Here is a 15,074-nt window from a genome sequence, read left to right as displayed (position 1 = left end):
TTCATAAGAAACAGCAATTACAGTTCTTCACTACCACTACCCTGCTTTTGGATTTAACTTTTCAGGAGTTAACTGAAGACATTGCTGAGCTCTTCTCCCTGGGATCCAGTGACAGGACATGTGGGAATGGCTCAAAGCTGCACCAGGGGAGTGCAGACTGAATTTTGGGAAGCTTTTCTTTACTGAGAGGGTGGTCAGACATTGGAATAGACTTCCCACTTACTAAGAGCTGGTCAAGGCCCCAGGCCTATCAGTGTTCGAGAGGCATTAGGACAATTAGCTTTAACTTTTGGTCAGCCCTGAACTGGGTCAGGCAGTTGGACTAGATGGTCATTTAAGTCCCTTCCAAGTAAAAAATACTATATTCTATTCATTAGTTGGCCCAGTTTTGAGAATAGGCACCATATTGGACTGTCGGGTTTATTTTATTTTTTTAAATTAAGTTTTAAAGATAGTTTTGAAGTTTTAAAAAAGGGATTAGAGATTCTTCAAATTAAAGAATAGGAAGCTACAGGCATTCAATCAGTATTTGCCAGCTGGCTGAGCATTGAATAAATATAAATGGGTTTATAACTCATTAACCTAGGACTGCCATCCTTCCCAGTTTGTCAAGTTCCCATCATCCTTAATAAACAGATTAATGTGATGCTGGAATCAAGCAAACATCTGTTTATCTAGTTTGCTAAGGGCAGTATTTTACCAGAATTCAGAAGATGTACAAATTCCACATTCAGTTAAACCAGCACACAATATGTAAATGCCCTGCTGCTCTACTAGATGGATTTCAGTAACATAACTAGAAAGCTTTAAAAATTTATTTCTTGCTGCAAAACATATCTACAGTTTAAAAACTCAGCAGCACCTCAACATTTTAAAGGTTTTTTTAAATAATCATGTTTACATCCATGCTCTCCCTTTATATATAGATATATATATATGTACTGTGGCTTAAGAGTTTAAAGCATCAACACTGGTATGTGTTTACAATTCACATTACTTATGAAAATAAAAGTTTATGGGCATTTGGTTGGTTTTTTTTTAAACAAAGATGAGGACAAACATACAAACTAGGCTATAACTGAGTTCAAAAACACTTGACTGATTTCAGCTACACTTAAATACAAAGAATATGATGAATCAAAGTTGAGAAGAGGTTGTACACTGAGAACATTGTCATTCAACAGAACCTCCCCCAGCCAAAGTCATCATGGTGTGAACTTCCAGTTACTCTCTAAAATAAGCTTTGTATGTTTGTCCTGGAAAACTTATACAACTAGAAGAGTTTGTTGAACACAATTCCCTGTTTAAAAGAACTTTCAGGTTTTAGAACTTTATCAGTAACATCACAGGTGTCTACAATATAGTTTGACTTCTACACCTATGACAAACACACTGACTTTTGGATATAACAGGACATACAAACATCCTTATTTCTTTAAAGTATAATCCAAAGGAGCCCTGCAGAGCTAGCCAAAACAGCTGTAGAAGTTGCTGCCACCAAGTACTTGCTGTTATTCCTTGGTTGGAAATTGAATTCCCTACAGTCAACACAAAACATAGGAGTAGTCCCATATCGAATTCCATGCAGAAGTCTGCTGGGTAAATTGAAATCCATGTCAGTGGATTTTGCTCTGGAATAGATTAGGAACTCTTCTGTTTTGTTACCAGGCCCAAGCAGTGTGGGCAGCAGCAAACTGTTGGGGCAGAAACTCCCAGGGCTGTTTCAGCTATATCTGCCAGGCAACTTCAGACTATTCCTTTTGAAACTGAGGAATCGGACACACAGATATGGAAACACGGAAGGTGACTTTCACAGTCTCTCTCAAAGGGGAGTGTGCTTCAACATGAGCTCTGCAATTGCCTGGAATTCCATGGAATTGAGAACTAAAGAAATCAACATCTCAACTGAAAAAGCCTGCTTTTTGAAAAAAAAGCAAAACCAAAACAACCTTAGGAAACAAAGATGCAAGAGTGAAGCAAAGCACAAAAGCAGGTCAGAGTATGGAATGATACTTACTATGGTAACAGGTATTCTTTAGCATATCCATCTCCTGTTTGTAACGCAGCCACAAGAAGAAAAAAGCACAAGTAGAGAATCTATGCATTCATCACAGCCATTGTGTTACGTTAGAAGAATGGTTGCAACCATTCTTGTAGAAAACAGAATGAGATGAAGTAGTGAATGGCAGACTAACAGACAAATGATATATCCAATGTACAAGGTAAGGAAACAAGACAGTAATTCAATAATTGGATTACACCTGATCAAGAGTATAATTTTATCCTTTTTTTAAGGAATTATCAACTTCAGCAGCTCTGCTCTCATTTTAGTTAAAACTACGACATAAGGTGAGCAAATAATCAAATTTAGATTCAAATTGAGTAGGAAAAATATTTACTGAGGTGTAATCCAAGTACAATAATGTTTAAGAAATGTGCAATCAATGAAGATTTACCAAAGCATCTAGATATGTGTCTGGTTCACCATCAGACACTATTCCATTTAGTAAGAGCAATTATCTCGCAGAAAATGTACAAAAAGGTAAATCAGTAGAGAAACACCGAGAGATGAGACGGCAATTCTGAAGAGATGGAAATTTGTCTTTCTATTATGCACACTTCTTTATTATTGTAGCCAAGACTCCTGTTAGACTCACGTTGGGTGGAGTATCTCGTAGGTAGCACACAATGAAACACAAGGGGTCATTTACTGATATTAGCTCTGGTCATGTCCTCCCATGCAGTTACCGGCCCCGCGGAGCCTCACGTACCTTCCTCTACTTTAATGGGCGTGCTGGGAGGAGTGCGAGCTGAACTGGGGTCAGGGGGGCTCTTCTCTTTCTGTGGCCTGCCATCTTCTGAAGGCTCTGCAGGGGTAGCAGAGGGAAGTTATAAAGGCAAATAAAACTCTCAGCGTGTAAGTAAACAAGTGTCCTTTCGCTCCATGCACAAGGGATACCAATACATTTTTCTGAATCAAAATTTTGCCAGGATATTAAATAATACGAAACAAGCAAAAGAAAATTAGGCAATAGTTTGATATGAACAAAACTGTTCAAGTCATTGTTGTGCTCTGTAGCTCTTTTTGGAGGTTTTTTTTTCTTTAAAAGGGTATAAATAATGAAATCATTTATGAATTGGTTTATGCTGCTGTTATTAAAAAAAACTTGTGACAAAAAACTAGAAGGAAGATATAAACAAATATGGAGGAGGGGATATGCTACCAGTTCTACACAAGATAACACTCTTTTGCTTGCTTTGTATTGCTGAGATTTAGAGTAAACAAAATTGCATCCCGAAAGAAAAGAAGACTGCACAGATAATCAAAAAAACATGCAGTAATTATATGATTCCAAACAGATTTCACAGTGGTTTGAGTATTTGCTATTAGTAAGGAGGGTCCCCTTGTTTCCAGCTTTGAATAGCCCTAGATCCAAAGGAAAACATTATAGAGTACACCACACATCTGGAACAACACTAAAGCATTGCTCCACCCAGTTCACCTACACAATTAATGTGCAATCAGTCCCACAGATGAGAGTCAACTGACAGAATCTCCACATGGTGCAGATAAAGAGGTTGTTCCTTGGATTGCAAGCGCAGCTGTATCATGTTAGTAATACCTGAGGCCTCAGCCAAAAGGTCAGGATCAGACCTCAATGCTTTGATCACTGCAGTATGAAATTCCTTATGGGAGGACTTCTGCCCATCTGGCTCTTCTCCATTTAGATGTGGGATGATTTGCTGCATGGTCTGACAAGAAACCCGTGCAGCAGCAAACTGAATGTTATCTAAAGACTTAGACAGTGATGACACGTCCCGATCCTGTAAAGTCTTCGTATCTGCTCCTTGAAAGGTGTTTGATCTGCCTTTCAAATCCAGAGATTTTTTCTCTGATGTGCTTTGCTCACTGATGGTCTGATTCCTAAGCACTGCACTCTGTTCCCCAGCTGGTGTCTGTCTCAGTAACACAGTCTCTCCATATTTTGATACCTTATCTAAGAGGGATGAGGCATTGTTACTGAGAGAATACAGGTATGCAGTTAAACAGGCATGACAGCACAGCAACCCACCCCACCAACCCTTCAGAACCAACTCCATAAACCAAACACAACCATTCCTACATTGTGGTCCCCAAAAGCAGCTGCAGGGAACACACTCTGCAAAAGAAACAGCACTTCAGGTTTCTGCATCACTCAAACTCAAAACCTCACAACAGCCGAGCACTGTAAGTATCATCCCTTAAAATTATACAAAAATAAAGCAGATGCAGCAACAGCCTCTTTTTATGACAAATCTGTCATAACTCTAGGATAACTGAAGAAGTCCATTTTGGTAGAAGTCCCCAGGATGTCCTATTTCCTAAGCAACAATCAGTGTGATTCTGTACTTTCTCTATCCAACATATTTCTCAAATCCACGGATTTCAGTGACTCAGAAACCTGCAGTGTTGCTGCTATAAAGCACCACCATTACCTCACCTTGCCTGGGCTCCAGGGCCAAAGGAAACAAAGCAGAACAAAACCAGTACCAAAACACCTTTTTGACTGAAGTTTCAAGCTTTCAACTTCCTACCAGCAGGAGTAACTGGCCCTACTGCCCAGTTTGTCTGTTGTCCAATTGTAATTGTTTAAAGGACAATTTTAGAGTGAGATCTATGCATTTGACAGAACACACTTAAAACTCTTAGAAGGCACATTTTATCTCTAACATACTTTTCAAATTTCTAATTCACACTGGAAAAAGTAAAACATACAAAAGTTGGGTAATGTATCCATGGCCTTTGCAGGTAACCCACCTTCCTGTTACTAAGAAACTTGCTGGTACTACATTCTATTGCAGAAAAAACCCACACAGAGAAACCAACCTTCTGGTCCCTTCTGCTTCCTTTCTACTTCTTTGCGATACTCTTCCAGTTCTCGATCAGTGAGTTTATTGAAGGGATTTGGTCCTGTTGTGCTCACTATGACTTTTGGTTGATATTCTTTCTCAATTATTGCCTTTGATGCAGTCACCAGTTCTCCCTGGCAAAAGAAAATGAAGATACATCTGCAATTAAGCAGTAACTTGCAGAACCTTTAGAGCTATAGAGGCTACAAAGCAACCAAAAACAAAACAAAAATATAACCTGGTAAATGCTACTTTTTCCTCTTTTAGAGTAAAAAAAAAATCTATTACAGATTTTTTTTTTTAATTTGATTCACAGGAGGTTAATATAAAAGAGAAAACAGGTCTCCACCAGGGAATATCCACCATTAAGCAGTAAATCAAACAGCAGCCAAACAGTCTAGCTGAATTATATTTGAAGTCACAAAAGTATATCAAGTTTCTTTTTCTTGCCATAAAAGAAACATGATACCAGGCCCACCTGCATGGCAGTCTGGGCACAGAATACTCTTAAAGGGGCAAGAACTCAGCTCATGGGTGTTTTTGTTTCTGTTTTGTTTTGGGGTTTTATTATTATTGTTATTTTGCTTTGGGTTTTTGCTTTGTATTTTTTTAATAACAGAAAAGCTATTTCTACCAGCTACTACATTACACCTAACAGATGTTATAGTAAAAAGCCATCTTGTATATGTTCTGTATACACCAGATTAACAGCTTATTATTAGCCATTTTAAAGTAATTAAGGTTAACTGTAATCTGATACAAGTTAGCGTATTTACCTCTATAACATTTGTCATATAAGCCAGAAAAGTTATACAAATAAAAATATAATGAGCAATTCTAAGTACAGTAAGTTCCAGTGGACAAAAGCAGCTGCATCAGAGATTCTCTAATGCTAAAGTTTTTAGTTTTTATTCTCTAATTCTACAGTAAAGGCTACAGCCACTGGATTTTCATAGTCTCAGGTATAGAAAATGCTTGCCTGGAGATAGCTGCTCTATCTCTCAAGTGTCTTGTCTAAGCATTTCATTTTTTCCATTGGATATACAGAATTCTGACACCTGTTTGTTAACTGATGTGTGACCTGTGCCCCATGTTATGGTGACACCCAAACTCTTCATTATCCAAAAGAGGTATTTGAACTCCATTACCCAATAGGTATGGGCTACTGATTAACCCAGGTCATCTCCATATTCAAATGCTGTCTGTACCAGTATTTAGAAGAAAGCATGAGAAAGCACAGTTCAAAACCATGCAGTGCCTGAAGAGAGACAAACATTCCATCCCCTGTCCACACCTCATGGACAAGCACAGGACAGCCACTGTAAAACTGATGATGCAAGCAGACAGAATGCTGTTTTGGATGGCATGAGCTGCTTTGGACAAGCTGTCAGCACCAAGGAGGTGACAGACAAGAATGCCTGGATGGAAGGAGGACAAGAGCAGTTCTGAAAGCTCTTCAGATGAGAGATCTCCAGAAATCTAGTCTAGAGCAATTCAAGGAGGTAAGATGGTTGTTAGAATCTATGCTGCTCTTCAGGAAGCAAACACCAACCAGAAGTACCAAAGAATAAACAGCATAACAATAAATCTCCACTGCAAGATCCCAATAGGAACTGCAGGAGAGAAACATTTCTAAAACATCACAGATCACTTCCATTTCCCCATAAAATGAGAAGAAATTTCATTTTATATGCAGAATGTCAGTAGAATGTCAAAAGCCTTCTCTCAACTATATCCATGAAGCATTGATTTGATAGTAACAGGTTTTCTCAGAAGATAATGCATAAAAGTGTCAGAGAGACATCAACCTTTGTACAAATCCTAATTGTTTTGCAGCAAATTCAAAACACCCCTAAAACTACAGGCCTCAGCTTTTAATGATGGCAGAAAACTGGTGCCCATGGAAACTTTATATTTCCTTTTCTGTCTTTGCCTGCACTTCAGACTAAGTCCATAGTTTTAACTGAAGCTCAGCATAAGCAGCAGGACCTTGTAAAGCACTGAACCCAGGCAGAGTTTCTAGAGTTTTCTGGGAACAAGAGAGGAACAAGACGCACAGTGCCCATTGGCATTCCTGGAATTTCTAAGAATCTCTGAATGTTTGCAAGTTAAATCCAGAACCACTGGGTAGAATAACTTCTAATGAAACAATGTTACTCAGTGCCTGTTGATTTAATGGTGACAGACAGCAAGACAGTTTGCAGATGCCTGGTGAACTGGCATGACATGCTCTCCTGCTTAGGAGAGTACCTTTGTTAAATACTGGGAATGAAAGTATCAAAATCAAGCTTATCACATTACTGGATGGGGAAAAAAAAATTAAATCCTCACAAAAAACATCCACAATCAATGCAAACAGTATTTGTACTTGCTGAGTAGCTTTGACCCAAGAGAAACAGCATTGAAAAGATCAGAGGCAACAACGTTGGATCATAAGCGGAAAAATTATACAAGAGATCAGAAAGGAAAACTTTTGATCAGCTGAAAGCTGATTCCAGATTATTCAGTATCCATCCAGTTTTATTCAGTATCAATAATATGGAAGCAGTTCAAAGGCCACCAATGAAAATGACACTGGGTAGAGAGACTGAGTCTATGTGGGAAATAAATTATAGTAATATGTTAATAAATTCTGCAATTTGGTTCCTCTAAACCAGTATGATTATGCTAGGCCATCATTACTTCTACATCAAGAAGCAGATATGTTTTATTTCACAGAATAGGCCACAAAACAACCTTCTAAGAATTCAAATAAATATATACAACACAAAATGAGACACAAAGAAAACAAGTATAAAGGACTAAAAAGACAGTACAGAATGTATTTCCAATGGTTAAATGTGACACTCAAATAGACAAGACTTTGCAGAGCTATCATCCTGAGCATTCCATTCAGAGATTCCTAAGACTGGTCAGAAAAACTGAACAAGAAAATTGGTCTGGAGTTACTTCGACTATTAAAGAGCCTGTACAGAGGGAATAAATTCCCACATACTCACACTCTATTTCAACATAAGATGACCTGAAAAAATGAATGTTCTATTGATCTCATCGGGATTATGTTGCTCCTAGTATTACTTTGATGGTGATTCCAAAAGTATTTAGACGACTATTTGAAATTTGATCGCATGTGTATGCATTCAAATAGCAACAGCATTTTCTCCACTGTAAGAAACACTGGATAGATTCTATTAATGAAGAGAATGCATTTCCACTCTGTAAGGGCATACACTCCCACAGACACAAAGGGAAAGTCATTTATAGCTAATGATATGCAATAAACCTTCATACTAAACATGGACCTCATAATTCCTACACAAAAATTTTAGATAATCAAGTAATTTTGTATCTTCTACATCAAAACTGGCTTTTAGAGAAAAATTCAAAACTGACCATTATTTAACAGGCAAGCATTTCACCATGTTCTTGGGGATAAATATGACCAAAACCGGCTCTTTATATATGCCAATTCTTCTTTCAATCAGACAGGAGGTTCATAACAATGGTCCAAGTTAACAATTGCTCCTAACACAATCTGACATGAATGCAGTGCCTTTCTCCAAAACACCAAGATTCCTGAGGTACTGTTCATGTAGAAGCCACTCAAACCCACTGCCATGTCTGAGGCAGCATTGAGAACAAAGCCACAGAATTTCCATTCCAAAGGAAGAGACACATAATGGGTGAATCCTCTTCTATTTTAAATTACTGAAAATTCATGTGAATTTATTTTTTATGAGACTGCAGAATGGTTGTTGGTAAGAATAACCAACATTCCCTGTCAATCAGCCAAGACTGCAGCAGAAGCTTGGTTAACCAAGTCTGAATAGGGAAAAAATTGCATGAAGCACAAGGAGGTTGTGTTGCAACATGGCCAGGACTTCTCAGAACATGGATAAAGCAAGCAACGAGGCAAGATGGAGAATTCACTGCTGCAGCCATAGGCACAGGAGCTCAAAGCAGTACATGCATACTGTACACAAGGAAGGATTTTTTCATCCAAAATAGTGTGCATTAGTATTTGATATAAATCTCAATGGTAACTCAAAACTTAATACATTGTAAGTGTTACTGCAATTACATGAAACTTTTTCCATGAACTGTCATTGAGTGACAAAGCATTTGTCAACTGAGAATTTATGATTGTCTGGTACCTAAAAGTCCCTAAGTCCTTGATGTACAGGATTCTGCAGTTTCATTGAAATTTTCAAGTGAGGTTTGTGTGGGCATCGTAAGATTGCTTGCACTTCCTTTGTTCCACAAAACACAATTGTTTTATGGCATAATCTTTCAAGGAAATTTGTCTGGTGGTTTTCTTTTCTTGCTGTTTTTTGGGTTCATTGGATTTTTTTGTTTGAGGGACTTTTTTTTAGAAGGAGGTAGTTTGGCTTGGGTTTTGTTTGTTTGTTTTGCTTTTGTTTCTTGGGTTGTTTTTTTCCCCAAACAGGAAATTAAGCATTCAGGTCACAATCCATATGAAAATAATAAAGATTATGAAATAGTTCATTTCTATTTCATAGTTACTCCTGTAACTTACATTGTGATCTAATTTTACACACTATTTCAGGCAGAAAGCACTTTCATGACACCACAAAAAAATGAAACAAATAATTTGGACATGTAAACCCTAACAGGATACTACTAGACAAAATCACATAATCAGTAGACCATTTGTTGGTTCTGTGCCCTCTATGAAAATGCATATGAACTATCTGACTACTTTTATAGAAAAGCTATCTCATTATTTGAACATAACACTTGAAATATATTGTCGTTTAAAAAACACCTGTGTTGTGATAATTATCATAAAAGTAATTTTTCACTTTGAAGGTATTACTAACTGGAAAATAAGAGTCATGCACTGCCTGGAAGAATTTTACTTTATTTTACTTTTTGTCTTAAATCCAGGAATGGTGTTTTATTATTTTTCCTTTCAAAATACAGACAAAACAACGTGCAATGTGAAAAACATGACTATGATATTCTCAGTACGATCCAAGTATCTATAACATAAACTGGCTCATTACACTTTAGAACGAATTATAAAACCACAAGCTTTCCAACAATGGATTCAATGTAATTCAAAGTATTCTGGGTTTTTTTGCATGCGAAAGCTGTTCTGATAATGAGGGGTTTAGGTGTGACCTCAAATCAAGATTTAAGAATCTTTTAGGTAAAACACTGGAGCAGAGGAGGCACTGATGCTTATTTCCACACTGTACTTCCACAGCAAAGGTGCTCTAAGAAACATCATTTGCAGTGTGCAGCTGCTCCATTCCATCAGCCCCAAGGACTGCCTTGCCCCCACCTCTTGAATTTATTCTGTATTTAACAAATATTATGTAAGCACAGACAGGACTACAGGTGTGAAAGCCAATTGGTTTTGCACATGTGGGGCATTACTTAGCAACTCTAACTGCAGGAATTTTTAAGGAAGCCAGGCGTCCAGCACTTTGGGATCAAGAGTTGACAGTGTTTGTCACAGAACACACAGTATCCTCAGAATTACACTGATGTAATCAGGTCAAGATTAAGCTAACTCTAAATTGATCTCAAATTAGAATAATTCAACACTAACAGCATGCATAAAGAAACCCTCTATATGCAAGACCTGAGCAGCACCTTAACATCACAAGTGTTTCCTCACCAGCTTCTACAGACAAAGATCAAGATCCTTAACACACTCCTAACAGAGTAAAGAAACTGTTTACATCATCACATACGCATAATTTGAAGATCCGTCTATTTTCATTTTTTAAAATTTTCTAGCCGAATCATTTCTAACAGAGGAAAAAGATCAGGGTAAGGAGAGGTTAAATGAAGGGTGAACAACAGTATTTAGAGCAGTATGACAGGGCAGTACCTTTCTAACAGACAGAGATTTAGCGGGACTAAAGGCCTGCTCTGTGGGATCGAGCCCTTCAATAGATTCCGTACAGTCTGAGAGGGGAGCATCCTGCAACAGTAAATTGAGTAAACAGAGCAAACCGAGCCCGGGCTTTACAACATCAACCGAAAGCATTGTGATGCTTGCTAAAACATGCAAAGAAACAGTAACTGCTAGATGAAATTGCATATGATAATGAACTGACATGCACACAATATGACACCCAACATGAATAATGCCGTGGTCATGATAAGACTTGCTAGTCTTTAAAAAAGTATATCAGAAAATACTTATCTGGGGCAGTTGAAAGCACTTGGATATAAAAAGCTTTGTTCAGCTATACAGTATAACTGTACAGCTCTAATTCTTTCTTTACTCAAAGCTATGATTAATTGTCTTTTGTATATCCAGATATACTGCTTTTAAGTTTCATTGATGTAATAGCTTTTTCCCAAACTGCTCTTCAAACAAAATATTATGAAGCATGAAATCCCATATTTAACACAAAACACTACTGCCCCACAGTGAGCCTGGTGTGCCCAGTATTAATCCTTCAAGATACATCAACTCAGAAATGAAACAAAAAGCTGTCACAAAGCCCAACTAGTTTTGAACGAGAATCTAATCCTATAAATAAGGCTTCTGAATTTCATGCATTACATTCAGCAAAAAAAATCAAGAAGCATCCTCCACAGACATGCTTGGGCTACATGGCTGAAGCCTCTAAATTTCTGACCCTGAGCACTCTTGCAAAGACAATGGTGTTACCTCTAAGACTTACCTTATAAACAGTTACTCTCTGTCAATTAAAGAATAATTTCACAGTGATATATTAGGCAAAAGCAGAGGATATTGCAGATCAGGCTAATAGTTTTAGGAATTTAATACTCTCACCTGTACAAGGCTCCTGTCCACAACTACCCCAGCAAGAACCTGTGACTGAGGGCCTGCCGTTTTAATATCTTGCAAATTTTGCTCTCGGATCTGTAAAGGAAAGCAGCAGAATGAACAACAGAGAAAAGTTGATCACATTTTGTGTTTGGAAAAGGGGTGAGTGAATCTGCCAACAGGCAACAACCAGTGCTGATTGCTGTGGTCACAGGGCTGTCAAATGAAGCTGAGCTTATAAACACTGCTTGAATGTAAATGTTCAGGTTCCTGGCTGTTTCCTCACATTTCTCAGAATTTCTTCTTTAAGTACCACAGAAGGTGTTATCCTTTGCTTTTTAGTACTAAGAAATGGTAAACCAGGTAATAGACAACTCCAGTTAGTGAAAAGTAAGGAGAAATAGAAACATTACCTCTGTGCTTTTCTGTCTATTATGCCTGACCAGTCAGTTGCAGGTTTCTGTCATTAGTTACTGATATGGCACCACAATATCTTCTTACAGAACTTACTGTAAAATACTGCACAACTTTCCATTTTTGCATCTAGTCAGGATCATATCCTCAAAAGGACACAAATAATTTCTCTGTGGATAAACTGACACTGGAGTTCTCAAAAACATCCCCTTTGTTGCATCCTAAATACCTCCCAGCTTTTTCAATACAGAAGATGGGAACAGAAATCAGATCTTTACACCTAGGTATTATCTATATAAATTAGATAGCCTTCAGTGGTAAAGAATTCATAACAACTGACTCAAAATCTATTTCTAAAATATTCTGGTTCTTTTTCCAAGATAAATGAAGAAAAGCATGCATCTTAAAAGACCTCTACATTACAACTGAAAAGGACATTCAATTTCTAAAAAATATATGCATACAAATAAACATATAAGAAGTATTATTAATACTTGATATCTCAGAAAGTGCAAGGATCCCTCACCTTTTTCACTTGTTTCTAATTTACTACCCTTCTTACCATTGAGAAAGTAGAAAATTTTAAGACTTACTCTCCTGGGCACGTCATTTAAGTTTTTAATAAGGTAATATTTGCGTTTGAAACACAAAGAAAGCGCTTGGAAATTTCACCTTAATTCTCTTTCCAGGTGGTTATTATTTTACAGTGCCAAGCATAAGTTCTGTCAGCCAGATGCAAATTGTTTTAGATTCCTGCTCATATCCCTGTACCTAGCCTTTCTTTCACAGAACACTAACTCCCATGTTCCATGTGGCCATCAGTTACAGGTATCAAAACAACCCAGAACAAGTTAAATATTAACAAGATACCAGGGCATATTTTACACTGTAAAAGAAATAAAGTGAAAAAACTCCAATCCATCCAGTGCTTTCCTGCTGGTAGATTGGACAAGATCTGAAATCCAGACCAGGAAAATTAACTGCAAGCTCATTTCAAAAATATCAACTTGCAGTTCCAAAGACAAAAAAAATCTGCAACAATCACAGCTTATTATAATACAGTACAGTGAAATATGGAGAGAGATCTATAGACTACTTTGCCTAGGCCACAAAATTTCAACTGGTATTACCAGAACAGGAAAACAGGTCACTAATGTAAAACTGTGATCTCAGGGTACAGAATTACTACCATCCACCCAGCACTGGCTGTTTCAGAGGCACCCAGCAACCCATATAAGAAAAATTGAAGTCTTCATATAGTGAACAGAAATACCAACTTTTTCCAAGAGGAGTTCAGGACACTTAGGAATTGTTTCTTTGTTTAGTTATAAAGGGACAGGACAACACCAGAACTGTGTTATTGAGGCCCAAAACTGTCATTATAGCAAAGTAAGTTAGTTTATTACAAGTACACAACTGAATTGTGGCAATGACCAAAAAAAGAAGTTATTTTACTGTTTTTACAAACCTTGTTCCTCATTTCTTGGACTTCCTTTGGATTGGTGTTCAGTGGAACAAACAGATTAGGGACAGCAGAGGTGGCAGTTCTATGTCCATCCTCTTTAGTCCACTGTAACATCAAGAACAGTTGCAGAGTCAGAATTGCTGTAATGGCTATGGACACTCAGAGCAGCAAAGTCACATCACAGTTGATCATGCATCATACAGAGCAGAGAACTGAACCAATGATTGCATTTTTCTATTCATTCCTGAGACTTAGTTGCTTTCTTCTTCAGTAATATAAACTATACCTTCAGACACATTCCAATACATTCTGTCAAGTTAGTAACAACAACAACAATTAGAGAGCCAGTTCACTTGCAAATAACTTTCACCCAAAACAATGCCATTCCTATGTGCAGTTCAGAGATTATGAAGACTGAGGGAGTTTTAAGCTGGTTTTCTGTGCATTTGACCACACTGACAGCTGCAGTGTTTTGTGTTTCTAAAAATCACCTACTTCTCACTTTACAAATAGCTATATTAAGACAGGAGTAGGAAAATGCCAATATAATTACTTATTTTTAAGGCCTTTTTAAATCAGAAATTACTCAATGAGCTCATACTTATTTAAAAAGGACACTATTCCTTACCCAAACAGAAGTACAGCAAGATCTAAGGCATGAGCTTTTAAGACCCTGTTACTGCCATTTTCTGCACTGAGTGTTTTTACAGAATAACACAAGAGAGACAGAGAGATCATTGATTCAATCCTCTGGTACTCAACAAACATCAAAGCAAACTTAAAGCATAAGATGACAGAAGTATGAAAAGCAATGTGATGTCACTAACCAGGTTTAGTGAATGACTCTGTACTGTGAAGCAAGAGTGGGCATCACCAAAGTTTTGCATTAAAACAAGCTACTTCAGCAAAATGATGTTACCAGAATTAGTTTCTGCACAAACAAAGAGCTGTACCAGCACAGCAACCTAAAGGAATAGTTTGGTGATGTCAAATATTTTATAACTCATAGCTCAGAAGGTTACAAAAATATCCCAAACACAAGCTTTAAGCGCTTCATGGGTTCTTCATAGAAGGTTGCTTTATTTGATCTGTGCATTTAGTATGGAGTCCTGTTTAATCTGATGCACAACTAACTCTTTATCTTGATATATTTACTTTGTACAATGTCCTAATTTCCAATCACTATTGCATAGAAAATGCACCGAACAGTAAAGCAAACCTGTTTATAGAGCAAATGCTATGCATTTTTCCTGAGTAACTTCAAGAAACAATAAGTTAGCCAGAAACTGTCAGACTTCAGAAAGCAACAGAATTTTAAAATGTTTTGCAACTGTAAAGTAAAAAATGGAATGAACATGGAGCTGTGAAATACTCACTGATGATTATCTTCTCAGATAAAAACTACTCCAGCTTTTTATTAAAGATAGCTTTTAGTCAAAACATATATATATAAACAACCTCAATATAACAAGCCACTTTTTCTTTAGGTTATTAGCAAGCATTAAAAAATTTAAATACATGAACCCATTA

General features: G+C 37.3%; 1 protein-coding gene across 17 annotated transcripts in view; it reads right to left on the bottom strand.

Moving 5' to 3' along the window:
• The window catches only part of ADD1 (adducin 1), a 62,050-nt gene that overhangs the window by 3,902 nt on the left and 43,074 nt on the right, over window positions 1-15,074 (bottom strand). For 5 of the 17 annotated variants that reach the window (XM_063401512.1, XM_063401513.1, XM_063401511.1 and 2 more), the window contains 6 exons: window positions 13,548-13,649; window positions 11,672-11,761; window positions 10,754-10,846; window positions 4,868-5,024; window positions 3,624-3,998; window positions 2,772-2,867 (listed from right to left, as the gene is read on the bottom strand). In XM_063401512.1, coding sequence (XP_063257582.1) covers window positions 2,772-2,867; window positions 3,624-3,998; window positions 4,868-5,024; window positions 10,754-10,846; window positions 11,672-11,761; window positions 13,548-13,649 — 913 coding nt within the window. Of the gene's footprint in view, window positions 1-2,016; window positions 2,052-2,771; window positions 2,868-3,623; window positions 3,999-4,867; window positions 5,025-10,753; window positions 10,847-11,671; window positions 11,762-13,547; window positions 13,650-15,074 lie in introns of those variants that run through there. The other 12 variants (XM_063401525.1, XM_063401526.1, XM_063401520.1 and 9 more) reach the window with 7 other exon arrangements.

Source organism: Prinia subflava, chromosome 7 (genome assembly GCF_021018805.1).
Source record: "Prinia subflava isolate CZ2003 ecotype Zambia chromosome 7, Cam_Psub_1.2, whole genome shotgun sequence".
NCBI classification, from domain to species: Eukaryota; Metazoa; Chordata; class Aves; order Passeriformes; family Cisticolidae; genus Prinia; species Prinia subflava.
The sequence above is the reverse complement of the archived record's forward strand: the minus strand, read 5'-3'. Positions and strand labels throughout refer to the sequence as shown.